This window comes from Salvelinus namaycush, chromosome 42 (assembly GCF_016432855.1).
Source record: "Salvelinus namaycush isolate Seneca chromosome 42, SaNama_1.0, whole genome shotgun sequence".
Lineage (NCBI taxonomy): Eukaryota > Metazoa > Chordata > Actinopteri > Salmoniformes > Salmonidae > Salvelinus > Salvelinus namaycush.
The window spans coordinates 16,031,726-16,058,341 of record NC_052348.1 but is presented as its reverse complement, the minus strand read 5'-3'; the positions used below and the strand labels follow the sequence as shown (position 1 = coordinate 16,058,341).

The following is a 26,616-nucleotide window of genomic DNA, read 5'->3' as shown; positions in this document are numbered from 1 at the left end:
CATTGATCCAGAAAAAAACAGCGAGTGGTGTCTCTCGCTCCCTAATTGGATAGCCATGACCCTAGGAGATTGGAGTTAATGACTATTTTAAGGTTCACTCTACTGATTGTGCCACACTAGACCAAAGTGTATGATGATGACACAGAAGTAATTTTTTAAAATCTTTATTTAACTAGGCAAGTCAGTTAAGAAGAAATTCTTATTTACAATGACAGTGTTCAGGGGCAGAACAACAGATTGTTACCTTGTCAGCTCGGGGATTCGATCCAGCAACCTTTTGGTTACTGGCCCAACGGTCTAACCACTAGGCTACCTGCCACCCCAAAAAACATAAGTTTAAACTTAAGTTGACCTGAATATTTTGATTGAAATCACAAAAATATTTTTTGCACTTTGACCCTTCATCTACTTGTCTGGGTAGGGGTAATGCACTTGTAAAATACAACCCACTACAACAACAAAAAACGAGACATCTACAATGTTCTGGGTAAATTTGACCTGCACTTTGACCTTTATAACTCTTGAACGATGTGTCCTAGAAACAAGCTGCTTCCTGCACAGAGGCTGAGCAACATTTATTTGAAGTGGAGTAAAGGTTAAATTAAACGGAGTTGCTGACGATCTGACTTTTCCCTGATCTTTTATTCTCCGGACTAAAGATCCTGAATCTTCTGCTCATCACATTCTGTGCATGTGTTTATTCTCTACATTACCACAGTCATTGCTCTGCTCTTAGAGAACAGGCTACTCTGACGAATGGTGCTCTTTAATAAAGATGGATCAAAGCTGAATCAATGTCTGCAAGATCACATAATGAACCGACTATAATAGCATAGTATTACATTACTGTAAGACAAAAACACCAGGGCATTTTTCTCTCATGTGGCCAAAACTTAATAGGTCCACTAGGCAAAATACACAGGTAGGCTATTCTACAGTTAACACTATCTGCTCCACAATTCACACAATGTACATCATTCAAAACAACACTGTAGGATAGTTTGAAACGCTGTATAACTCAAGAAGATCAAACTGATTGAGATTAAATGGTTGGTATGCAGATACTGCATGGAGGTTTCACCGGTAAAACTTGAAGAATTATCATTCTTGATTGACAGTGAGAAAGGTGAAGGGAAGGAGAACTACATTGTTTTCAGAAGAAAAGGTCTGGGAAAAGTCAGATCCGCAGGCACATTTTGATAAGGGAAACTGTACTTAATGTAATTTCCAAATTGGCCCAGAACATCAATCGTGTATAGTCTTTTCTAACATAATAGAAGGGTTAAGTAAAATGTTATTTATAATATTTTTGTTTCAGTTCAAGTTCTAGTTCAAGTGCAACATGTATCTAACAATTGAACCAAAGTCAAATACCTAGGTTGCATTTATTAGGGCACACCGTAGAAAAAGGTTGTAAAACATGCTTCAATGGAAAATGAAAACAAGTGGTTCTTATTGGACAAGTCCAGGTAGTCTCTCCCTGTATCTGTGCATTTCTTCCATTTGGTGCCTAAAAAATACGACCCCCGACTCATTTTACAGGGCCACACTGTTCTCGACATTGTTGGGATTCAGGTAGGTATATGACAGGGGCAAAGAGACATTCCTGCCTTGGATTTCAAAGTTGCATTTCTTCATCATATCTTGAGTTTTGTGAATCAGTTCCAGAGGGGTCTTCTCGCTGAAGTGATCCTGATAGCCATTTCCAAGAGCGACCTAAGTAGGCAAGAGTTGATGAAATTTGAAATAACATGGAAACTGTTGTTTCATGAACCACTGATATACTAATTATGACTACTAAGGAAACAATTCGATTGGGATTGTAATGAAATGTTTTAAAGTTATAGAATATATTTTATTACAGTTTCTCTCATATACTCACATAGTCAGTGGACTGCGCGCTCAGAAGGTACACCACTGCCATGCCATTGACGGTGGTATTGATGTCAGGGAAGGTCTTCAGCATGGTGCTCTCAGTACACTGCCCCTTAGTGGTGGGAGGTGGTTGTTGCAGGGAGATGGGGAAGTTGGGCATCCAGCCCCCAAAATCAAACTGGAATGACAATGGCGAAATAGATCAAACTACTTTGCTTTTCCAATATAATACATCAGAAACACGGCAAGCTAAAAATCACACAATAGGTTTCATCACCTGTCCATTGTTGACTGCAGCATGTTGGACAGACACTGTGAAGATCACCATGGTGAGAAACTTGACCAGCTCTGTCACTGAACTGAAAGACTGAGGGATTCCTGCATGGAGATGGTACAGTAAACCACTTCATTCAGACACTGTATTGACATTTAGCTAATTATCCGGGATATAGTTTTGGAATGTTAACCATGGAAGGGAAGTTGACCTAAAATCCAGAAATTCCCAAGTGATTCCATACATTGAAACTAATTTGGTGGAGTTTGCCCTCTCTCCCTCTTTCTCTCTGTAGTGCTGAATGCAGACAGCTGCAAAACTAGTCACATGATACATTATGTATCATTGTACACTGCTCGCTTTGCTTCATTGTCAGTGAATGAGTCAATCAGAAATCTATGAATTGTGGACAAATGCTTTGTTTTATTGAAACGTACAGCCGAATAAGCTATTTTTTTGTGGAATGGTAATTGTTATCTAACTAGCAACTACTTTGCTCTCTTCTGATTGGTCAGATGTTTGTTAATTGTTGGAAGCTAACAGGAAGTATTTTTCCATGGACATTGTAGATACTTTCACCAGCTAGCACAAGGATGAAGGACTCATCTGGACAGCTGGTAAGAGCTAGCTACTATCTTTTTCTGAGAGATTTAGAGGATTACTGCAGTTTTTGTCACTTTTGCAAAAAAATGTAAACTTATTTGCCAACTTTTTGCTACTTTCTTGGAACGTGTCTGAAACAGAATCTCTGAACAACAATAGCCCTGAACCTCTGGCTAATGCTAAACTAGCTGGACCATTAGACAATGCTAATCAAGCTGGACCTTTGGACAATGCTATTGACTTTAGCCCCCATCACTTCTCACGGCGCCTGAAAATGTACCTACCACCAGCTTTTCAGGGAGATGGCACAGGTTGTTTGCTTGCTAGTCTTGTCGCTTTGAAGTGGCTGTGCAGGCAATGTACAATCTGCCAGATATGGAGTTGGACCTGTGCTAGCCTCAGTATTGCCCACACACCTAGCTGATTCAGCATTCCTCTACTGGGACAGCCTTTCGCTAAAGGTTCAGAAGACCTACTCTGTTGTCAAGACCAAACTCAAGGAAGCCCTTGGCCTCAAGCACTCTCTTCCATTCTTTCAGACACATGTGAATGCTCGCCCTGGGAAGCCTGGTGAGAGCTTGGATGTGTACATTGCTGACATCACTCGTTGGTTCTGGAGGCCTTCCCAGACTTTGACCACAAGGCACAGGAAGGGGAGAAGTTTCACCACTTTGCAGCCGGATTGGACCCAGCCTTGCAGGCGAAGATTCATGAAAATGGAGCGGAGGACATCGGTGATGCCCTGCTCGTTGGAAGTTGCTTTGAAAGAACACGTGCAGCTCTCCAACTACATGCTGCATACCCGCCAGTGGCACAGACCCCAGACTAGGTTGCTATGGTTCGTTCTAATGACACGGATGAGAAGCTCCTTCATGCTGTGAAATAGCTGACTCTCACTGTGAATATCCTGAAGAGTGAAGTACGCCAGCTACAGGTGGAAAACCAGAACCTCACACAGTGTTTTGGCTTCTGGGCCGACAGGACCTCCACCCCATCCAATGATGCTGCCAGAAGAGCACTCGGCTTCTCACCAGACCATCAAACTCAACATCCATCATGAGCCTACTACTCACCTGAATGCCGTGGCCCAGAGTGTCACCGTCTGTAATTTATTGCCTCTCCAGAATACTGCCAATGCCAACGTGATTGGAGCTCTGATGGTGGAAGCTGTCGCTACTACTCTCTAGACTACCCACCAAGAGTTCACTACCCAGACTACAGGCACCAGTCTGATGCAAGGGACAGATGACACGGCAGCCCGAGTCCACCTCCAAGGATAGAGGCATAGGTGAGCCCTCATTACAGGTGCATTGTACACTTCCAGTCCCCTGACAGACATTAGGCAGTCTAACGTGTCTGGTTCCACACAGCAGGGAAACGATCACTAGTTCTTTGTTAAGGAGCAAACCAGTTCAGCCAGTGCACCAGAGCTCCTTGTTGACACCACACGGTTCAAAATCGAAAGTGACAAGATGGCTTCCACAGAGGGTGTTTCAGCTAACATACTTGCCATCTTTGAGGGAATTGAAGTGTCTGCTCTTCTTGACCCAGGATCGACCATTTCCATCATCAGTGAGGATTTCAGAACTTCACATCCAGCTCTGAAAAAGCGCCCCATGAAGACATCCTTTGCATTTGCTCGCTCTGTCAATGGACAATGTTTGGACATTCCCTGGACTTTGTCAGTATGCATTTCCCCTAGGGAAAGAACATCTCAAGCATGAGTTTCAAGTTGTCAGAGGGGCCCACCATTCAGTGATACTAGGCTTGGTTTCCTGCAACAGCAACATGCCCTGCTGGATATCAGTTGTGGAAGACCTGCTGTACCACATCACCTTCCCTGGATGTTGCTGCACCCTCTATGAAGATGGATGACTTGTCCCCATGCTGCTGTGCTGTTTGTTGCTACTTGGCTACCTGCCAAACTTTTCAGTTTTACTTTTAATAACAGTTTCATCAATCTGCATTTAACACATTTAACAACAACTTCTTAGTTTTTTCTTCGCTCTACTTTCTTCATTCAACTTTTTCACCATGGATGCTTTATCTGGACATGGTTCTACAGGACCTCCACCAGCCGAAAAAACTAAGTAGTAACATCTAACTGCAGTTACTGTACTCATAATATACAGGAGAACTATCGCCTTATGGTGAGGATAGCCGTGTTGCAAGCCCAGCTTCAGATGCAATTGTTAGGCACGGGTAATTTAAGTGTAGGAAAGAATGACATAGCACCTGTGCCACCAGTAAGTCCAGATAACAGTAAAAATCCCTCTGCACAGATAATAGTATAAATCCATCTGCACAGATAATAGTATAAATCCCTCTGCACAGATAATAGTATAAATTCCTCTGCACAGATAATAGTATAAATCCCTCTGCACAGATAATAGTATAAATCCCTCTGCACAGATAATAGTATAAATCCCTCTGCACAGATAATAGTATAAATCCCTCTGCACAGATAATAGTATAAATCCCTCTGCACAGATAATAGTATAAATTCATCTGCACAGATAATAGTATAAATCCCTCTGCACAGATAATAGTATAAATCCATCTGCACAGATAATAGTATAAATCCATCTGCACAGATAATAGTATAAATCCATCTGCACAGATAATAGTATAAATCCCTCTGCGCAGATAATAGTATAAATCCCTCTGCGCAGATAATAGTATACATCCCTCTGCACAGATAATAGTATAAATCCCTCTGCACAGATAATAGTATAAATCCCTCTGCACAGATAATAGTATAAATCCCTCTGCACAGATAATAGTATAAATCCCTCTGCACAGATAATAGTATAAATCCCTCTGCACAGATAATAGTATAAATCCCTCTGCACAGATAATAGTATAAATCCCTCTGCACAGTCTCCACAGCCAGACAATTTTCTCAAGGCTCCTGGAAAGAAATGCTGTTGGCATGCTCAACCTGTGTTGCTCATTCAGCCGCCAGAGACTTTAAACCGGTTCTCCCCATTAAGCAATGAGTCAGAGGCAGAGCCTTCTCAAGTCTCCCCTCCACCCGTTACGGGTTCTGAGCTGCTGAAGACTCCCACCATTGGCTCTGACCAATTGAAAACCCTAGTCATTTGCGACGCCATTACCCGCAATATTAGACTTAAAAATCATCATCCAGCGATCATACACTGCTTACCAGGGAGCAGGGCTACAGACGTAAAGGATAACCTGAAGAGGGTGCTGGCTAAGTCTAAAACTGGTGAGCATAGAGAGTATAGGGATATTGTTATCCACGTTGGTACCAACGATGTTAGGATGAAACAATCAGAGGTCACCAAGCGCAACATAGCTTCAGCATGTAAATTCGCTAGAAAGATGTGTCGGCATCCAGGTGTGCAAAGCCCTTACAGACTTACCCAGAAAGACTCACATCTGTAATTGTTGCCAAAGGCTATTCTAACATGTATTGGCTCAGGGGTGTGAATACGTATGTAAATTAGATATTTCTGCATTTAATTTTAAATAAATTTGCTAAAAAAAAATTACAAAATTCTCGCATTGTCATTATGGAGTATTGTGGAATAAGCTAAGGGGTATGAATACTTTCTGAAGGCACTTTATGTGCTTGCGGTGCAGGATTATTTTTCAAAGTGCGTCAACCTCTGTGCCATGAAAGACCAGCACTGTCTCTTCAAGAACTTTGTCAAAACATGGCATACCAGAGACCTTGAACACTGACCAAGAACATCAGTTTGAGGCAGAGACCTTTGCCAGTTGCTGGGAGTTTAGAAGACCAGAACCAGCCCCCATCATCCACAATGTGATGGGATGGTGGAACAATTTAAAATCGGACACTCATCAATCTCCTGACCAAGACACTGCCCCAACAGCCTGGTGACGAGTGCCTCAACCAACTTGCCCTGGCCTACAACACCAGCACTCTCTCTACAACGGATTTCAGCCTCTTCTGTCTGACACATGGTTGAGAAGCGAAGATGTCAGCCAGGCTACTGTTCCCGTCTGGACTGCAGTGGTCCGTCTCTACACCGGGATCGCCAGCAGATCATACAGCTCAACTCACCGACATGGTCCAGTCTGTCCTTTGGGTCTCCCACACAGAACAGAGAACATGCTCACTTTCAACAAAAACGGAACTACGACGAATGTCATGCACATTCTCTACAACCCAGGAGACCTTGTGTGGCTTACAATAGCACATCAGAAGCTTTCACATCACTGGAAAGGTCCCTTTTGAGGAGTGCCTTGGATCTACAGAAGAGGACCCTGGTGTAATCTACAGGGTCAGGTACCTGCTGGACCAATCTAACAAGACCCAAGTGATCCACTAAAATCGTTTAAGACCGTACACCTCTGGAACGATCTGGAACGAATGAGCCTGTGGAACACTTTCCTGCACCTCCTTGATCTCTCACCCTGACAGCCTTGTCAGGTGCCTTACCCTTCAGATTCTCTAGGCCCTGTGAGACATGGGAACGCTACTTACCTGAGACGTCCCTGGATCCCCCTGTGCCTCACCAGGCCCCTTGTCATGACCCCTCTTGCCCAGCCCATTAGACATTGACCCACCTGACCCCTCAGTAGACCAGATGTCTCCACCCCAACCAGCAGTACTGGAGCAAAGTTCGTCTGAGAACCCAGGTCGCCGCCGAGTAAGTCTCTTAAGTGACAGGGGAGTCTATGTACTGAAGTGAGAAGTCTACAGATCTTTGGACCTCCAGCAGTATTATTTTTTTCTTATCGCATGTAGAAACGGGGACGTTTCTCTAGGGGGAGGGGGGAAGAAATGTAAGATTATTGTATGAGAGTTATTTTCTAAGCCACTGTTGTTAGTTCTACAGTGTGGTGAATTGGAATGGTAATTGATTATCTACCTTGCAACTACTTTGCGCTATTCTGATTGGTCAGATGTTTGTTAATTGTTGGAAGAGAACAGAAAGAATGGCAGTTTATGAATGCTTGTAAAAGTGTTTAGTTAAAGATTTTTAAAAAACAAAGAGTAATCATCCAGATTGTATCCACAAAGAGAGTCATCCATCCACCATTGAAAGAACTATGAAATTACATTAGTTTCTGTAACTATGTTTCCATCCACAGCTTTTATGTAATTCAAACTGTATACAAAAAGTAATGACAGCTGTGATGGAAACAGGAAGTTTCAGTACAATTACAATAAATGACAGCAGATCATTTGTTCGTTCGACATTGTGGGATATTTGTGTGTCGGTCAAATGAATTATGCAAGAAATGGCAGTGGAAATATCTTTTGTGCAAATATTGATATAATAACCATCATATCCAAGAAAACTTGGAGTCACGCAAAGATATGGTGTATGGTCCACTACGACTTGGTTATTGTGGAAAGTTTATAGAGCTGCAACGGGCCGGGCCTCGCTTTCCGTGGTTATGGTTCCAGGAACTGACACAGCCACTCGTTTTTAGCATACACATTTCAGCAACATGCTACAGATTAAATAAATTATGATGAACTTCCCAGGGTGGTGAAAGTGCACGGTGATGAGCTTGATGCTACTTTCCAATAAATATCGAAGGTTTATTCTGGTGACATGATGATAGATGCTTGACTGCCATAATAATCTCCTAATGTAGACTACACCCATCCTCACTGTATCTGCCAGCTGTTGGCTAGAGCACACGTGCCAAGACCAGAGTAGGCACATTTGCTATTTAACGCAACAGTTTGTGACAAAACTATCGATAGAGTTTAAAATGTGATGGAAACACATTGAACTTGAGATTTAAAAAAATAAAAATTGTGAAAAAGTAAATTGTCATCATGCACTGATTTCTATCCGCAACAAGTCCATTTGGTGGAAACACCACTGGTGGGAAAATTTGAAAAAAGATTTTAGAATATTCACATGAAAATCTGATGCCAATTGGTTTCAAACCTACAGTAGATACTGTATGGAATCACTTGGAATGTTCTGGATATTAAGTTTCTGGATATTACGTATTATCAGAAACACTCATCAACAAATCAGATCTGTACATTTGTATTGCACTGATGTAGTCTTGTGATTAAGAGTTGAGAAAGAGCTACTGTGTCTTTTAAATTAGAAAAGTGTAACCTGTGCTGGTTTCTGCCAGGAAGCCATGGAAGAAGATCTCCTTGATCCAGTTCTGCAGTTCAGAGTCCTTCTGGATGTCTGAGTCACAGGTGTAGTAGTGAACAATCATTTTCTGAACAAACCTATACAAAACCACAGGACAACATCAGGTATTAGCAAAACACTATGACAAAACACAGGGCTGTTCCACCAGTTAGGGGCCTTATGAGTAGTGTAACTTGGTGATTTTTATTTCACCTAATTTTAACATTGTCATAAAGAGCACATGTTAAACTTCATTAAAAAATATATATATCAGAGGTTAAATAAAAATAAAAATATTATAGTAAGTGCCTATTAAGTGACAAACAAAGTAACAGGGTTGACCGTAAGTGTTTTGACGATGTTATCTTAAATCAGCCATACATCTCATGGTGACAGGGAATGGAAGCTTGTTCTGTGCAACAGGGAGGGGAAATTACATTTTTATTTAACTAGGCACAGACGAAAGCACAAAGGGCAAGAAGGTAGAGACAACAATACATCACGCAAAGCAGCCACAACTGTCAGTAAGTGTCCATGATTGAGACTTTGAATGATGAGATAGAGATAAAACTGTCCTGTTGGAGTGTTTGTTGCAGCTCGTTGCAGTCGCTAGCTGCAGCAAACTGAAAAGACGAGGACCCAGGAATGTAAGCTTCATTTAAAAATAATAAAAATTGTGAAAACATTTCTAGCCTGTCTCTGTCTGTCTGTCTGTCTGTCTGTCTGTCTGTCTGTCTGTCTGTCTGTCTGTCTGTCTGTCTGTCTGTCTGTCTGTCTGTCTGTCTGTCTGTCTGTCTGTCTGTCTGTCTGTCTGTCTGTCTGTCTGTCTGTCTGTCTGTCTGTCTGTCTGTCTGTCTGTGGGTAACTGGGTTGAAGTGTTACGCTTTTGACATCTAGTCAAATTGTTATGATTTGACTAGATGTTCAATGTTCTTCACAAAAAAAATTGTTAACAAAAAATGTTCACCATTTTAAAAAGAGTTCAGTTCACTTAACAGGATTGACCTTAAAATTAGGATTTTTTATTTTATTTTTATTAATCACTAATCATGTGAAATATATAATAATCTTCAGAAACGACTTTGTCAAAGCAACAAAATAACTAAAGCTTTAAAATAATGGTGAAAAGTTGTAGAAATGTTGAGGTTAAGGGGGTTAAAATCTTCCTAGAAGTCACAGAGGATGCACAGAGGGACATGTTAAAATGTTGAATTTTTCCACTTTAGCAAGACTTTATTCATATAATTTTTTTTTTGAATTTTCCATGAGGTCTATTTAATATAGCTTTAATATAACAGGCTTTAAAAATATCAAAGGTACACAAAAGGCACTCATTTCACGGAACAACCCAGCACTGATATTATGGGCTACATTGTCATAGTGCAAAAGAGCACAAATCTTTGCAATAAATACTGTAAACCTCATTATAATCTGGCAGCATGATTTACTTTGGAGGAAGGAGTTAACTGGAGTTAGTAAACTGAGCAAACATGTAGCTGCATGAACTAGCCTCCTTATAATGCACAAATCTAATTGTGCTGTCAACTTGACAGATCTTGGATTTTTTCACCACAAAACTCAAAAGACTTGTACACAAACTACCTGTGAACGATGGCCCACAGCCTGAGTCCATCATCCCTGTAGAAGAAGTTGGGGATTGACTCCAGACCGCGTGCAGTGATGTCCTCCGGCATACAGAGGGAGCTGTAGGTCAATGAGGCCACCGCTTTCTTCAGGAACTCCATCATCCCTGGACCTCCTACATTGGCATTCTTCAAGATGGGTTAAAGGGATAGTTCACCTTTTTTAAATCATAACATAATCTATTTCACAAAGAAAAAAATATCCACCCTGGTCTAAAGTATTATTATTATTATTTTTTTTTTTTTGCAAAAATGTGCTGTTTCCATCAAGCCTGTCGGGTACTTCAGCCACATAAACCATGTTTCCATCCAACCATTTTATGTAACCAGTGAGAAAAACCTATCACTTCTCCCCTTGTGTCATATAATAGGACATGCAGTGCATTCTAACAGCGATCGATGTTTTAAATATCAAACAGGGTTATCGAAGACAGAACTTGTTAATGACAGACGCCAGGGCAGCTCTGTGGTTTAAGCGACAAAGACAGGTTGCCTGATATCACAAACATGATGCACACGCATCGATGGGGCAGATGGCTGTGTGTTATGAGTCTGAACGGTCAGATAGCTAGCAACAATGACAAGAAGCTACCATGTGGGGAATCGCAGGTGGCTTGTTTCAGCTAGTTGTAGTTCAGCCTGATGACCAGTTAACTCTACCGCGGTATGTGTCGCTAGGCAACGCCTGACAGTTCAGCCTGATGATAAGTTTACCCTACCGCGGTATGTGTCGCTAGGCAACGCCTGACAGTTCAGCCTGATGATCAGTTTACTCTACCGCGGTATGTGTCGCTAGGCAACGCCTGACAGTTCAGCCTGATGATCAGTTTACTCTACCGCGGTATGTGTCGCTAGGCAACGCCTGACAGTTCAGCCTGATGATCAATTTACTCTACCGCGGTATGTGTCGCTAGGCAACGCCTGACAGTTCAGCCTGATAATCAGTTTACTCTACCGCGCTATGTGTCGCTAGACAACGCCTGACAGTTCAGCCTGATGATCAATTTACTCTACAGTGGTATGTGTCGCTAGGTATACATCTCAAAACGATAACCAGCTCAGTGTCAAATGTGTTACAGGCTTTGATTTTTCCATTTATGTTTTGAGGTTGGACTTTAGCACATACAGTACAGCTCGTTAGCATGTAGGGCGCACCGATTGGTGTCACCTCATTAGACAGTATGTGTTACACCTGTGCTGGTTACCATCTAGTGGGCAGGTGTTTCACCGGTGCTGGCCCAGGTGCTATTGAAGAGTGGGTGGCCCAGTGCTCCAGATGTCTTGAGATATGTGGAGGGTCAACACCTTTAGGTGTGGTGCTCCCTATTTGAGTTCTAGAAAAACATTCCTTTGTCTGATTTCGTTTTGCGCCACCTTTTTGGTTTGCTTCTTGTCTGTAATTTTGATGTGGGTTTTTCTTTTGTTTGCCTCTTCTTGGGCAAATTTTGTCGGAGCTCATGGTGGGTGTCTTTTAGGTCCCAGTTGTTGTTACTAGTCAACTTTCAGTGGACACCCCCATGAGTGTCTTTCAGAACCCCTCCTAAAACCCCACCTGTTTTGTTTTGGTTGTTGGTCAGTGACTCTGTTAGTTCCCCCTTCTGTTTGAGTGACATTTTTGCTGGGGTACGTAACAAAAGTTACGATTGTATAGTCGTATAGTGTTTAGAAGGCCTTATTTTAGATGTACTTCATGTTGTTTAATCTGAACAGTTTTTAAATAAGTTAGCTGGTAATTTAGGAACGTCCAGAATAATCATTTTTGGAGAATGTAACAATGCTAGTGGAAATGGATTGTATCAGCGGTGCATTTATAAGCATGCAGAAAGTAGGGTGCTTCTTTTTTTAACACAGAGCTCTCTTATGCTTTTGAATCAGTTTCCACTAGCATTGTGACATTCCATAAGTATTAACGTATTATAGAACATTATAAGAATGGAATAGGCAGTACCTCTGTGATCACCCCCTTCTCTGATATGAGGGCCTGTCTAGCCAGAGTGTTGATCTGCAGAGTGTAGCGGAAGTGAGAGATCAGGAGCTATGGAGAAAGATGGAACGATCATACATGAAATTCACACCTAAAAAAGCTATGTACCTACTGCAACTTTCAATTACAAAAAATACATACAATGAATACATTTATTTGCAAATACTTCAGGTTCTCTTAATTATGTTAAAAGTATTGAGTTAATAGGAAAATGAGAACTTGCACAACTGTAGTGTTATAACAGTTGAAAACAAACTCTGTGTCTGCATGCACAGCAGCAGGTATATACCTTGTAGAGGGGATGGACCATTGGTAGGTTACGCAGTGTCGACACGGCAAACACCTCAGCCAGCAGGTGAGTCCTCAGCAGGTGAAAGTTCAGCTCGTGTTCGGCGAAGTCAGCGTTCCTCACAAAGATCTTGGCCAGGAGCCAGTCATACTCAGAGTCAGTAGGAAGGAAGATGGGGTTGTCTTCTCCAGGCACCTGCTTCAGCTGTGAAAGGAAGCAGAACAATCATGGCTTGCTTCATTAATTGAGAATGTGTATATTGTTACAATTTAAAGACATACGGAAGTTTAATAGTTGTTTGCTTAACACGAGTTTTGCCTGTATGGTTCATGTAGACATAGGATATAACATCAATCATGAAACCCCCAAATCCTTAGTTTTAGGCTAACAGTATATGCTTTTGCTCATGCTTTTTGCTTTCTGGTCAATTAGTTAATTTCTGGGCAATATTTATGTCCATGCTTCCGTGCTTCTACACCTGCATTGCTTGCTGTTTGGGGTTTTAGGCTGGGTTTCTGTACAGCACTTCGAGATATTAGCTGATGTACGAAGGGCTATATAAAAAAATAAACTTGATTAAAATAAACTTGATTTATGGGACTCCTTTTGGTTCAAGAGAACTCCCAGTGGCAAACATTCTGTTAAGATTATTTAATTGGGGTTTCGGAAGTATAGATCTCATTCTTATGTGAGATGTACCTGGATTGCGATGGGCATGAGCTTATCTTCTGGGGTCACATAGAGCAAGCAGAGAGGAGCAGCCAAGAAGTTCTGTTTCCCGTGGATCACGTTTGCAGTCACTCCATGTAGACGCTTGTAGTCAACCAGAAAGATGTTGCCTTTCTGTTTAGGTTAGGACATGAATGAGTTAGGGAGGCAGATGTTGCCTTTCTGTTTAGGTTAGGACATGAATGAGTTAGGGAGGCAGATGTTGCCTTTCTGTTTAGGTTAGGACATGAATGAGTTAGGGAGGCAGATGTTGCCTTTCTGTTTAGGTTAGGACATGAATGAGTTAGGGAGGCAGATGTTGCCAACAACACCACCATGCCAAAGGAAGAGTACTGACTGTCACGTTCTGACCTTAGTTCCTTTTTTATGTCTTTATTTTAGTGTGGTCAGAGCGTGAGTTGGGGTGGGCATTCTATGTTGTTTTTCTATGTTTTGTTCTGTTGTTCTATTTCTATGTGTTTGGCCTAGTATGGTTCTCAATCAGAGGCAGGTGTTAGTCGTTGTCTCTGATTGGGAGCCATATTTAGGTAGCCTGTTGTCTATTGTGTTTTGTGGGTGGTTGTTTCCTGTGTCTGTACCATACGGGACTGTTTCGATTTTCATTTGTTCATTCACTTTGTTATTTTGTATGTTTGTAGTGTTCAGTTTTTTATATTAAAATGGACACTTACCACGCTGCACATTGGTCCGATATCTCTTATTCCTCGTCAGAAGAAGAGGAAAGTCGTTACACTGACACAATGTACAGCATATTCTATTGTACTACACACAATTTCCTGAGGAAGAAACCACTAGAGCAATAACAGAACGATGAATGACATATATTACTCCATTTTTACAAACCTGAATTTCTGCTTCAAGGTTTTTTCCGAAAAGGGAAGCCTTCACCATGTCTTCTGTGACAGGGAAGTTCTCTGGAAGCTTGGAGCAGCGATGGATCATCATGGGGTTGATGCCGTTCAGAAGCTGGTACCCGAAAAACTCATCCTCCTTCCAGTTCTTTTCGACATATTCTAGAAAAAAACAAAATGATCATGTGTAAAATGAAACTTTGTGCAAAATAATAATGAGTTACTAATGATTCCAGTGAGCTATTTGATTGCTGCCTTCTTTAAGACTGAGCCCAACTTACCATAGACGTCAGTCTTGTGGCTATTGAAAACGTGACTGAGTTCATCTAGGCTCTTCCATTGTTTCTTGTTGGTGGAATGGGTTTCTAGTTTCAGTGACACCAATCTGCCAGGATAGAGGAGGAACTTTACTTCAACATGAGAAAGATGGTGCTGTTGATTAGAGAATGGTGCTAACAATGCCAGGATGTCCCCCAGGGCTCTGAGCTAGGTCCACTACTCTTCATCATCTACATCCTCCCCCTAGGGTGATCGATTCATTCACAGGCCACATATCCTTAATATTATGTGTCAATTGGCATTTGATTTGGTGAAAAGTTCAGCTATTTGGTTATAATGTCTGCTAGATGGTTAATTGGCTTGTTATTTGATACGATTTCAGGCATGATTTGAGTGGCTAAAAACAAATTCATTTCGGAAAACCTTGCCTGAGGGTGTTATTACTGGCACCATTCCTATAATCCACGTTCCACCACAACCCTGATGGCCACATTCCCAACATCTCATAATATCACAATTACCTGAACTGGTGTAGGACAATCACATCTCATCTCACTGTGAAGGAAGTATTTTTAAAGGTGTGTTGGGGATATGCCAATAGAGATGATTAAATATCTCATTCATTTCCTGGTGCTGCCTCTTAAGGTTCTCAACCTGGGTTCCATGTTCCCCTGGGGATACTTGGCCTATACTCAGGTGGTACTTGTGAAGACTCACAAGAGCATAGGCCTAGAGGTAAAATGCACACGAGGGGGTATACTTCAGGGGTACTCTGGGAAGAGCAAAATGTGACTGTTTTACATTAAGCAAAACAATTTTGAAAACCAGTGCTCCAACTTACGCTTCGACTGCTGTGAAGGTGAACTCAATGTCCTTGGTGAAAGAGAAGCGGACCTCAGCAGGGAGATCAGAAGCGCTGGCAACTTTCATTATTTCGGGTAGACCTTCGGCTAATATACTCCAACTGAAGGGAATAGACATGGTAAATCAAGACGGGATACACAGCCTATCGTTCACCATTACATACAAAATGGTAGCTTAGGTGACTTCACATAAATGTTTCTGTGTTTAAGAGTTATTTGTTTCTTTAGAGTTTATAGTTTAGAAAAATGATGCGTCATTCCACAAATGCTACAACTATACACTACCGTTTTTTTTATACATTGTGGACCACTCAAATTGAGTTGAGGCACTAAAAACAATCATAGTCAAACATGGTACAGTAGAGATGTGATCTATAATACATTACATCTGTACACATGTACGCATAAACAAAAATCTGTACATAAATGGACAATTAGGCACTTATAAAGAAGTCTCCATTGGAGGATAAGTACCATTTACATAATTGTTACTTGAAGATGTCGTAATTTATTATTTTCACCTAGACTGTTAAAATAATATTTTGGACTGGACAGCTGAAGAAACACATCCGGTCTAATGTTGTTGTATAACCCACAGTGAAGCAAGACATGAGCATCTGTTTCAATGGAACCATTGTAAAAAAAAAAAAAAGGTACATAGACGTCTCAATCGCGAGTGGGCTCACTCCACATAAAACATTTGCAAGAGAGCTTCGATATTACTTGGATAAAACTGTACGTACATAGGGTTCAGTCCCAAACAAGGCTATTATAGTTCTTTGTTTTTATTTTTTATATTTAAACAAAGAAATAATAACCTGTTTAGTTTCAATTCATTTTCAGACTTGATTTTCTAGTTTAGATTCTGTTTTCATTTGATTAAAAGCATTTCATTTTTATATTATTTTGGTTTTATTTTTTGTGTAAGGGACAGAAAATAGCCTATGCATGGGGAGGATAGAAGACATTTATGTGTTGTTGGACTATAGTTTGAGTGTTTTTGGGGGATTTCACTTCTTGCCAATGGGGGGCAGTATTAAATAAGGTGATGGGTCAGGTCATAGTCTAGGTTAGATTTAAATGATAAAGTCAATTTCAATGTGACTTGCCCATGTTAACAGCAATCCAATGCTTTTTTTTAACCTTAGTAGTCAAATCAAATGTTATTGGTCACATACACATATTTAGCAGATGTTAGCGAAATGCTTGTGTTCCTAGCTCCAACAGTACAGTAGTATCTAACAATTCACAACAATACACACATCTAAAAGTAAAAGAATGGAAATAAGAAATATATAAATATTAGGACGAGCAATGTCGGAGTTGTATTGACTAAAATACAGTATATACATGAGATGAGTAAAGCAGTATGTCAACATGATTAAATTGATAGAAAAACAAACTACAACTGAACATAATTTGATGTTTTTTGTTTTAGTTTGTTTTAGAGGCAAAGATAATAGTTTCAGTATAGTTTTTCAAACTGATTTCTTAATAATTTATTTCAGTTTAGGAAATAGTTTTTTCATGATTCATTTTTGTTTCAGTTTTAGTTTAGTAACTTTGGTCCCAACAGTGTGTTTTAAAAGACAGTAGGTGCACATTTAGTTACTTTCGTGTTGGTACCACTTTAGTTCATTGCTCTCTAAAAGTGCTGATTCAAAAGCATTTGGATGTTGTTTTGAATTGTTTCTGCATCTTAGGAATTGAGTTTCAAGATCTCAGAACCAGCCTCTCACCGGTAGACCTTTTGCCGATTCTGCAGCTCCCTCTGTCTCTCTTCTATGGCCTCTGGCCAGGTCTCATTGAATATCAGTTTACCTTATTAACAAAAGGCCATAAAGTGTGATTATTTTCATGTTTTGGGGGGATTGATCAACATCTTAAGCCATATAAAGTATATCCACCATTATTCCATAAAAATGGCCCCTTTGACACACATTTCAAAAGAAACTACAAATTACATTCAGCGAGCAGATGTATAATAGGCACAGCAGGTATACTCAGAACTTAACCTAGACAATGATCTATATATCAACATACTGACCAGTGGCCTCCCTGAACATCAGCCGCTCATTGCCTGAGATCCAGTGGTAACAGGGGAAGTTGACTGTGTCTCCCTCTGGTGTGGTCACCACAACTTTAGAGCAGAACCAGTCATTGTTGAGGAAGCAGAATGGGAGGTACGGCTCTGATTCCAGCACCACAAACTCCAGATGGCCCAGGGAGGAAGGACAGGACACATCAAGCTCAATCACCTACAGAGAGATAGATGATATGTTAGAATGATCCCAGCAAACAAACAACTTTCTCTCAACATTGACTAAGTTGTTTGTTTTGTTGTTTTTCAATCTTCATTTTTTAAAATTATTTCACCTTTATTTAACTAGGCAAATGAATTAAGAACAACTTCTTATTTAAAATGACGACCTGCCAAGAGGCTAAAGGCCTCCTTTGAGGATTGAAAAAACAACACCCATCACGACAAAAGAGACACCACAACACTACATAAAGAAAGACAACACAACATGACAACACAACATGGTACAGTAGCAACACAACATCAGCACAACATGGTAGCAACACAACATGGCAGCAGCACAACATGGTAGCAGCACAAACAAGGTACAAACATTGTTTGGCACAGACAACAGCACGAAGGACAAAAAGGTAGAGATAGCAATACATCACGCGAAGCAGCCACAAGTGTCAGTAAGAGTGCCCATAATTGGGTCTTTGAATGTAGAGATGGAGATAAAAACTGTTCAGTTTGAGTGTTTTTTGCAGCTCGTTCCAGTCGCTAGCTGCAGCGAACTGAGAAGAGGGACCCAGGGATGTACTGTGTGTGCATTGGGGACCTTTAACAGAATGTGACTGGCAGAACAGGTGCTGTATGTGAAGGATGAGGGTTGCAGTAGGTATCTCAGATAGAGGGGAGTGAGGCCTAAGAGGCTTTTATAAATAACCATCAACCAGTGTCTTGCGCCGGGTATACAGAGATGACCAGTTTACAGAGAAGTGTAGAGTGCAGTGATTTGTCCTATAAGGAGCATTGGTGGCAAATCTGATGGCCGAATGGTAAAGAATATCTAGCGGCTTGAGAACACCCTTACCTGCCGATCTATAAATGATGTCTCCGTAATCTAGCATGGGTAGGATGGTCAACTGAATCAGGGTTTGTTTGGCAGCTGGGGTGAAAGAAGCGATTACGATAGAGGAAACCGAGTCTAGATTTAACCTTAGCCTGCAGCTTGGATATGTGCTGAGAGAAGGACAGTGTACTGTCTAACCATACTCCCAAGTACTTGTATGAGGTGACTACCTCGAGCTCTAAACCCTCAGAGATGGTAATCAGTGACACATCCATAACCTGAGCGGACACCAGATTGCATACCAGAGAGAATACTACAAGTGTTTCCAACACTTTTTATTACAGTTAGGATCAGCATGAGCTCCCACTTTAAATAAAGGACGCACTGTGGCTGCCTTCCAAGCGTCTATGACAAATCCGGACAAGTCATTTAACTGACCAGCCGTGAAACAGTGATCACTAAGGTTATTACAGAAAGCACCAGTATGATACTGTGATGGACATTTTTATAATGTGAAGAGACAGCCTTGAAAATGTTCATCTTGTCTTAGTGTCATAAATAATCCTTGGTTCCTGCCTGTGCTTGGTAAAGATATGAAGGGGGGCGGGGCGACATGACCCCTCCTTAGGACCACCTGGCAGATCGCCCAGAATATGTTCTTTCAGCTAAGATAGGAGACTGTGCCAGACACATGTCAGAACCAACTCTATAAACTATGTAACATGTCTGTAACCAGAATATAAGGGATAACGGGACTGCCCCAGAGGAGAGAGCTCCTAATTGACCATTGTACTTGGTGCATTGAGTTGGTTGGAAACTCTCCAGTGCGCTGGTAATGAAGGATTATTCATTTAATATTGACTGAGTGTCCCTGAGTAGAACTTCCACTACAATACCTATCAGGATTATTTGTGAGGATAACATCAAGGAGAGGAGCCTTTTCTGGGTGTTTGGGGTTGGTAATGATCTGAGAGAGATTTAGTGAGTCCCATTGTTTTAAGACTTGGTCCGGTGGTTTAATCATGTCCCAGTTTAGGTCACCTATCAGGACAAATTCATACTTACTGTAAGGCCCAGGAGAGAGCTTAGGGCAAGTAGGTTACAGGCCGGTGCTGATGGTGGACAAAACAACCAGCAACAATCAACAAAGAGCTATTTGAAAGCTTAATGCTGAAAACCAGCAAAACCAATTGTTAGACAACCGAGCACTGAAGGTGTTCCTTGGTAAAGATTGCCACTCCACCACCACTGGAAGACATCTTGGGGAAAAAGGTTATATCCAGAAAGGTTATCAGTGTTCAGAACAGTCTTTCTTAACCATGTCTCAGTAATGCACATTTCCAGATATCATCCGCAGTAATAAAATCAGGGCGTGGCAGAGGACAGGGAGAGCTTTGCAGTGTTGCTTTTTTATGACATTTGAATGTGTATCAGATGTCAACAAGATCATATTGTACAGCAATTTTATCAGCTAACATGAATACAAAGCTGGCGAGAGAGGGTTAGAATAGGATGGGAGGCCCAGAGTTGTGAGTGTGTTAACAAACATTTTCTGTCCCACGGTCGGGTAAATAAGCTGGAGAACAAGTGCTCTTGGTTAAGCGGCAAGGTTGTCCATAGGGCGCTGAAGAGCAGGTGCTCTTGGTGGAGGTACGTGGTTGACTGCAAGTGCTGGAGGAGCGGGTTTCCCCTGAAGTTGGAGGCATGGTGATTCCATCATTGAGGAGTGATGGGATAAGGTGGGGATCGGAACTTTGTGTTTGGGAAAGGAGTCCTGTTCGGGGCATCTGGCTTGTGCAGTGCACATCCCAAAAATTCAGGACTCATGGATAGTGGTTCAGGAACAGAGGGTATAGTGGGCTCGGAGGAGATATTGTGGGTTGGATCGGATGTAGCTGTGGTAATCCTGGGGTCCAGCTGCTTAGGATTTAAACTATGTGGTCAGACAGCTCTTGGCGAGAAGCAGTGATCAGCGGAAACCTGTTGTATTCGGCGCATGTGACAACAAAAATTTGATGTGATTTGATTTATGAATGATGGAGGCCACTGTGTTCTTGGGGACCTTCAATGCTGCAGAAATATTTTGGTACCCTTTCCCAGATCTGTGCCTCAACACATTCCTGTCTCGGAGCTCTACGGACAATTCCTTCGACCTCATGGCTTGGTTTTTAAACTGACATGCACTGTCAACTGTGGGACCTTACATAGACAAGTGTGTGCCTTTCCAAATCATGTCCAAACAATTGAATTTACCAAAAGGTGGACTCCAATCAAGTTGTAAAAACATCTCAAGGATGATCAATGGAAACAGGATGCACTTGAGCTCAATTTTGAGTATCATAGAAAAGGGTCTGAATAGTTATGTAAATAAGGAAAGTTTTTTACTTTTTTTATACAGTTGTAAAAATGTCTAAACCTGTTTTCACTTTGACATTATGGGGTATTGTGTGTAGATTGCTGTGAATTTTTATTTTATTTAATCCATTTTAGAATAAGGCTGTAATCTAACAAAATGTGGAAAAATCTAACTGGTTTGAATACTTTCCGATGGCACTGTATTTGGAAAATACAGGTTTTAAAATTCCAACCAATTGATTGGAACAGACGACTCTCGGTCTAACAACAGTTTTGGGGGACAGCCCTACTCCATATATACTTCCACACACAGATGGATTGTGGTAATCGGTGGGGCAAACCCAAAGAAAATTTTGGGGATGCATGCCAGCAAAGCCACTACACAACACAACACTAAACAATACATGCATTGCACTATAACGGTGACAAACAGTGCCCACAAACCATTAGGGCCTACATAAAGATGTCCCAGCAGCAGAGTCCCAACACCTTGCCACTGCTACACCTGCCTATCAACGGAGCCTTGTCTGGCAGCGAAACAGTTCATTCAGTGTCATTTGCTGCCTTTAAAAAAACATAGCTGATATGGCTGACTTGCTTAAACTAATGTGGTTTCTACTGACAATTGAGATGTACAAACTATGGCATAAGGGGACGACAAGCAAATAAGAGGCAATCAGATCATTTCGATTAAGACATTAATGAGTGAGCTAGGATGGACGTAGTCAATAACTTTTTGTTCAGCACTTTTAAATGTACACCGACAGAATTCAGAACATGGGCCGTTCTTACAGTGTTCTACCTGTACACCAAGTCAGAACAGTAAGATAAATAAAGGGTGCATATAAGCAGACAATGAAAGCTTTTACAATATTTGATGAATACATTTCTCTGAAACAGATTAGCGGCTAATGTGCACCACCAAGTCAGAACAGTAGGCGAAATTAAGAGGGCTAAAGAGACCAAATTATTAGGGTGAGGCACATGGGCTTCTAACAGCTTACTACACAACATACACTTAGTATTACTTTCTTAGCTACAGTATACATCTCTCTCTGGCATATTGCATCATGTATGCAGCAGCATACAATACATTTTTGGACTCACCTTGTGCTGTGCTCACTTGAACAGGAATGTGGTGCGGCTGTCCTTCGTGGGCAAATTTTGTCATCAAATGTTGTCAAAGTCTGTCATTCTCTGGATTTACGATGCTTTCAAGACAACTGGGAACTCTGAAAAAAAACAAGGTTGAATCATAATGACCTCAGTGATCTTCAGGTCGTAGCTCTAGAAAGAGACCCGAGTTCCCGACTTGGATGACCATTCAAAATGTATTTTCCCAGTCGGAGCTAGTTTTTTCCTGAGTTCCCAGTTGTCTTGAACTCAATGAAGTCAGATTTCCCAGTTCTGAGTTGAAAGTTGTTTTTAGCACGGCAGAAATCATGCTGCGTTGACAGCATCGCCAATGTTGAATGTTTATCATTTTAAGCTTGGAAAAGAACCAAAAACCGAGATTTGGGACCACACACCAACATGCCCAGTGGGGCTCAAAACATGCCCAGTGGGGCTCAAAACATGCCCTGAATGATGGATCGCCACTGGGTATAATACAACTTTTTGGAGAACTTGGCTGACAGTTTTTGGGATGTACTCTCTCCCCTTGTTCCAACCAGTTTAACCCCCCCTCATGTCTATGTCTGCGCCAATGCGTAAATCGAATTAGCATAAACAAAAATCACCATCAAAATCCATCAGTTTAAGCTAGTGTAATGAGTGCGTGCTGGTGGCAGGGAAGTCAGGCGCAGGAGAGTGAACTTGGTATAAACGGAGCAGTTTAATAAATGCTAAAAAACTCAGAAAACCAATATATACAAAAATAATATTAAAGGGTACAAAACCCATCGCACACCAGAACATGACACCAGAACATGACACCAGAACATGACTTGCACAAAACAAACAATCACAGACAAAGACATGAGGGGAAACAGAGGCTTAAATACACAACATGGAATTGAAACCAGGTGTGATGGAAGACAAGACAAAACCAATGGAAAATAAAAAATGGATCAGCGATGGCTTGGTGAAGTCGACCGCCGAACACCGCCCGAACAAGGAGAGGGACCAACTTCGGCGGAAGTCGTTACAGTACCCCCCCCCCTTGACACGCGGCTCCAGCTGCGCATCGACACCAACCTCGGGGACGACCCGGAGGGCGAGGGGCAGGGCGATCCGGATGGAGACGGTGGAACTCTCACAGCATAGAAGGATCCAACACATCCTCCACAGGAACCCAGCATCTCTCCTCCGGACCATACCCCTCCCAGTCCACGAGGTACTGAAGGCCCCTCGCCCAACGTCTCAAATCCAGTATGAAACGAACGGAGTACGCCGGGGTCCCCTCAATGTCCAGAGGGGGCGGAGGAACCTCCCGCACCTCAGACTCCTGGAGCGGGCCAGCCACCACCGGCCTGAGGAGAGACACATGGAACGAGCGGTTAATGCGGTAATCGGGGGGAAGCTGTAACCTGTAACAAACCTCGTTCACTCTCCTCAGGACTTTAAATGGCCCCACAAACTGCGGACCCAGCTTCCGACAGGGCAGGCGGAGGGGCAGGTTTGGTCTGGTCGAGAGCCAGACCCGGTGGGAACACCGGGGCCTCACTGCAGTGACGGTCTGTACCAACTTTCTGGCGCAGCACGGTGCGCTGAAGGTGGACATGGGCGGCGTCCCATGTTTCCTCCGCGCGCCGGAACCAGTCATCCACCGCAGGAGCCTGGGTCTGATTCTGATGCCAAGGAGCCAGAACCGGCTGATACCCCAATACACACTGGAAGGGAGAGAGGCCAGTGGAGGAGTGGCGGAGCGAGTTCTGGGTCATCTCTGCCCAGGGCACGAACGCTGCCCACTCCCCCGGCCAGTCCTGGCAATAATACCTCAGAAACCTACCCACATCCTGGTTAACTGTCTCCATCGGCCCGTTACTCTCGGGGTGAAAACCTGAGGTAAGGCTGACTGAGACCCCCAGACGCCCTCCAGACCCTCGAAGTGAACTGGGGACCCCAAACAGACACTATATCCTCAGGCACCCCGTTGTGCCGGAAGACGTGTGTAAACAGGGCCTCCGCAGTCTGTAGGGCCGTAGGGAGACCGGGCAAAGGAAGGAGACGACAGGACTTAGAAAAACAATCCACAACGACCAGGATCGTGGTGTTACCCTGTGAAGGAGGAAGATCGGTCAGGAAATCTACCGGCAGGTGCGACCACGGCCGTTGTGGTATGGGTAAGGGTTGTAACTTACCTCTGGGCAAGTGCCTAGGAGCCTTACACTGGGCGCACACCGAGCAGGAGGAAACATAAACCCTCACATCCTTAGCCAAAGTGGGCCACCAGTACTTCCCACAGAGACAGGGCACCGTTCGACCGATCCCAGGATGACCCAGAGGAGGGTGACGTGTGGGCCCAATAGATCAGCCGGTTGCGGACAGCAGACGGAACGTTCAGACGCCCAGCTGGACACTGGAGGGGAGCGGGCTCTGCACATGACACTCGCTCAATGTCTGCGTCCAGCTCCCACACTCCTGGCGCCACCAGGCAAGAGGCGGGGAGTACGGGAGGGGGATCCATGGGCCGCTCCTCTGTGTCATACAGCCGGGACAATGCGTCTACCTTAACGTTCTTGGAGCCTGGTCTGTAAGAAATGGTAAACACAAAACAGGTGAGAAACATGGCCCACCTTGCCTGGCGAGGGTTCAGTCTCCTCTCCGCCCGGATGTACTCCAGATTGCAGTGGTCAGTCCAGATCAGAAAAGGGTGTCTAGCCCCCTCAAGCCTGTCTCTCCACGCCTTCAAGGCCTTGACGACAGCCAACAACCCCCGGTCCCCCACGTCATAGTTTTGCTCCGCCGGGCTGAGCTTCTTCGAGAAGAAGGCACAGGGGCAGAGCTTCGGTGTCATACCCGAGTGCTGAGAGAGCACAGCTCCTATCCCAGCCTCGGACGTGTCCAACTCCACTATGAACGCCAAAGAGGGATCCGGATGGGCCAACACGGGAGCCGAGGTAAACAGAGCCCTCAGGTGACCAAAAGCCCTGTCCGCCTCAGCTGACCACTGCAAGCGCACCGAACCCCCTTCAGCAGTGAGGTAATGGGAGTCGCTACCTGACCAAAACCCCGGATAACCCCCCGGTAGTAGTTGAATCGCTGCACCTCCTTTACCGTGGTGGGAGTCAGCCAATTACGCACGGCTGAAATGCGGTCACTCTCCATCTCCACCCCTGAGGTGGAAATGCGATACCCTAGGAAGGAGACAGACTGTTGGAAGAACAGGGATTTCTCAGCCTTGACGTACAGGTCATGCTCCAACAGGCGACCAAGCACCATGCGCACCAGGGACACATGCTTGGCGCGTGTAGCGGAGTATATCAAAATGTCATCAATATACACCATCACACCCTGCCCGTGCAGGTCCCTGAAAATCTCACCTACAAAGGCTTGGAAGACTGATGGCGCATTCATCAACCCGTACGGCATGACGAGGTACTCATAGTGCCCTGAGGTGGTACTAAAAGCCGTCTTCCATTCGTCTCCCTCTCGGATACGCACCAGGTTGTAAGCACTCCTGAGATCTACTTTAGTGAAGAAGCGCGCCCCGTGCATTGACTCTATCGTTGTTCCTATGAGCGGTAGCGGGTAGCTATACCTCTATATCTGTGGCCACAGATGGTGCACGAGCAGGAACCCCCTCCGGTCTCCCTGCGCACTGCCCCTCCCAGCTCCATGGGTATCGGAGAGGGAGTGCGAGAGGATGGAACCACCAGACCCCGATCTGAACGTCCGCGAGTAACCAGCAGGTTGTCCAGACGGATGTACAGGTCCACCAGCTGGTCAAACGTGAGGGTGGTGTCTCTGCAGGCCAGCTCCCGACGGACGTCCTTGCGCAGACTGCAGCGATAATGGTCGATCAGGGCCCTGTTGTTCCATCCCGCGCTGGCAGCCAGGGTCCTAAACTCCAGTGCGAACTCCTGGGCGCTCCTCGTATCCTGCCTCAGATGGTAGAGGCGTTCACCCGCCGCTCTACCCTCGGGAGACGGTGGGTGAACTCCTCAAACTGGTCCAACGCCGCATCTCCCTCTCTCCACACAGCGTTGGCCCACTCCAGGGTTTTGCCGGTGAGGCACGGACACCTTCTCACGGCCAGATGGAGCCGGGTGGACGGTGGCCAGGTATAGCTCCAGTTGAAGTCGGAACCCCCGGCAGCCCGCAGCCTCTCCGTCGTACTCCTGGAGCAGGGAGAGACGAATCCCACTGGGACCAGGATGAAGAGGGGCGCTCAGGAGAGACTCCGGTTGTGCTGGTGGAGGCGCTGGAAGAACTCCCTGTCTCTCCCAGCGGTCCATTTTCTGGACAACGCGGTCCATGGCGATACCAAGATGGTGAAGTATTGCTGCATGCTCCTGGACGCGCTCCTCCACCTCTATGGCCGGGGTACCTTGTCCTGCTGACTCCATAAATGGGTCGGTGATTCTGTATTGAGTGCTGGTGGCAGGGAAGTTAGGCGCAGGAGAGTGAACTTGGTATAAACGGAGCAGTTTAATAAATGCTAAAAAACTCTGAAAACCAATATATACAAAAATAATATAAATGGGTACAAAACCCATCGCACACCAGAACAT

General features: G+C 43.6%; 1 protein-coding gene across 1 annotated transcript; it reads right to left on the bottom strand.

Moving 5' to 3' along the window:
* Positions 1-1,536: 1,536 nt before the first annotated feature.
* On the bottom strand, positions 1,537-26,616 carry LOC120034758 (hydroperoxide isomerase ALOXE3-like). The gene is made up of 15 exons (XM_038981362.1): positions 26,609-26,616; positions 26,098-26,248; positions 17,542-17,752; positions 17,234-17,315; positions 15,473-15,595; positions 14,634-14,737; positions 14,345-14,514; positions 13,472-13,615; positions 12,773-12,976; positions 12,448-12,534; positions 10,459-10,628; positions 8,833-8,954; positions 2,153-2,253; positions 1,883-2,053; positions 1,537-1,716 (listed from the first exon to the last, which is right to left on the bottom strand). Exons 1-15 carry the CDS (start codon positions 26,614-26,616, stop codon positions 1,537-1,539), a joined length of 2,028 nt encoding a protein of 675 aa, XP_038837290.1.

What these genes read in the sequence shown, in the direction of transcription:
- LOC120034758 (XM_038981362.1), bottom strand. An exon ending in ACCTTCACAGCAGTCGAAGC is followed by an intron (nt 14,738 to 15,472) that starts GTAAGTTGGAGC and finishes CTATCCTGGCAG; the next exon opens with ATTGGTGTCACTGAAACTAG. An exon ending in CCACAAGACTGACGTCTATG is followed by an intron (nt 14,515 to 14,633) that starts GTAAGTTGGGCT and finishes GTTTTTTTCTAG; the next exon opens with AATATGTCGAAAAGAACTGG.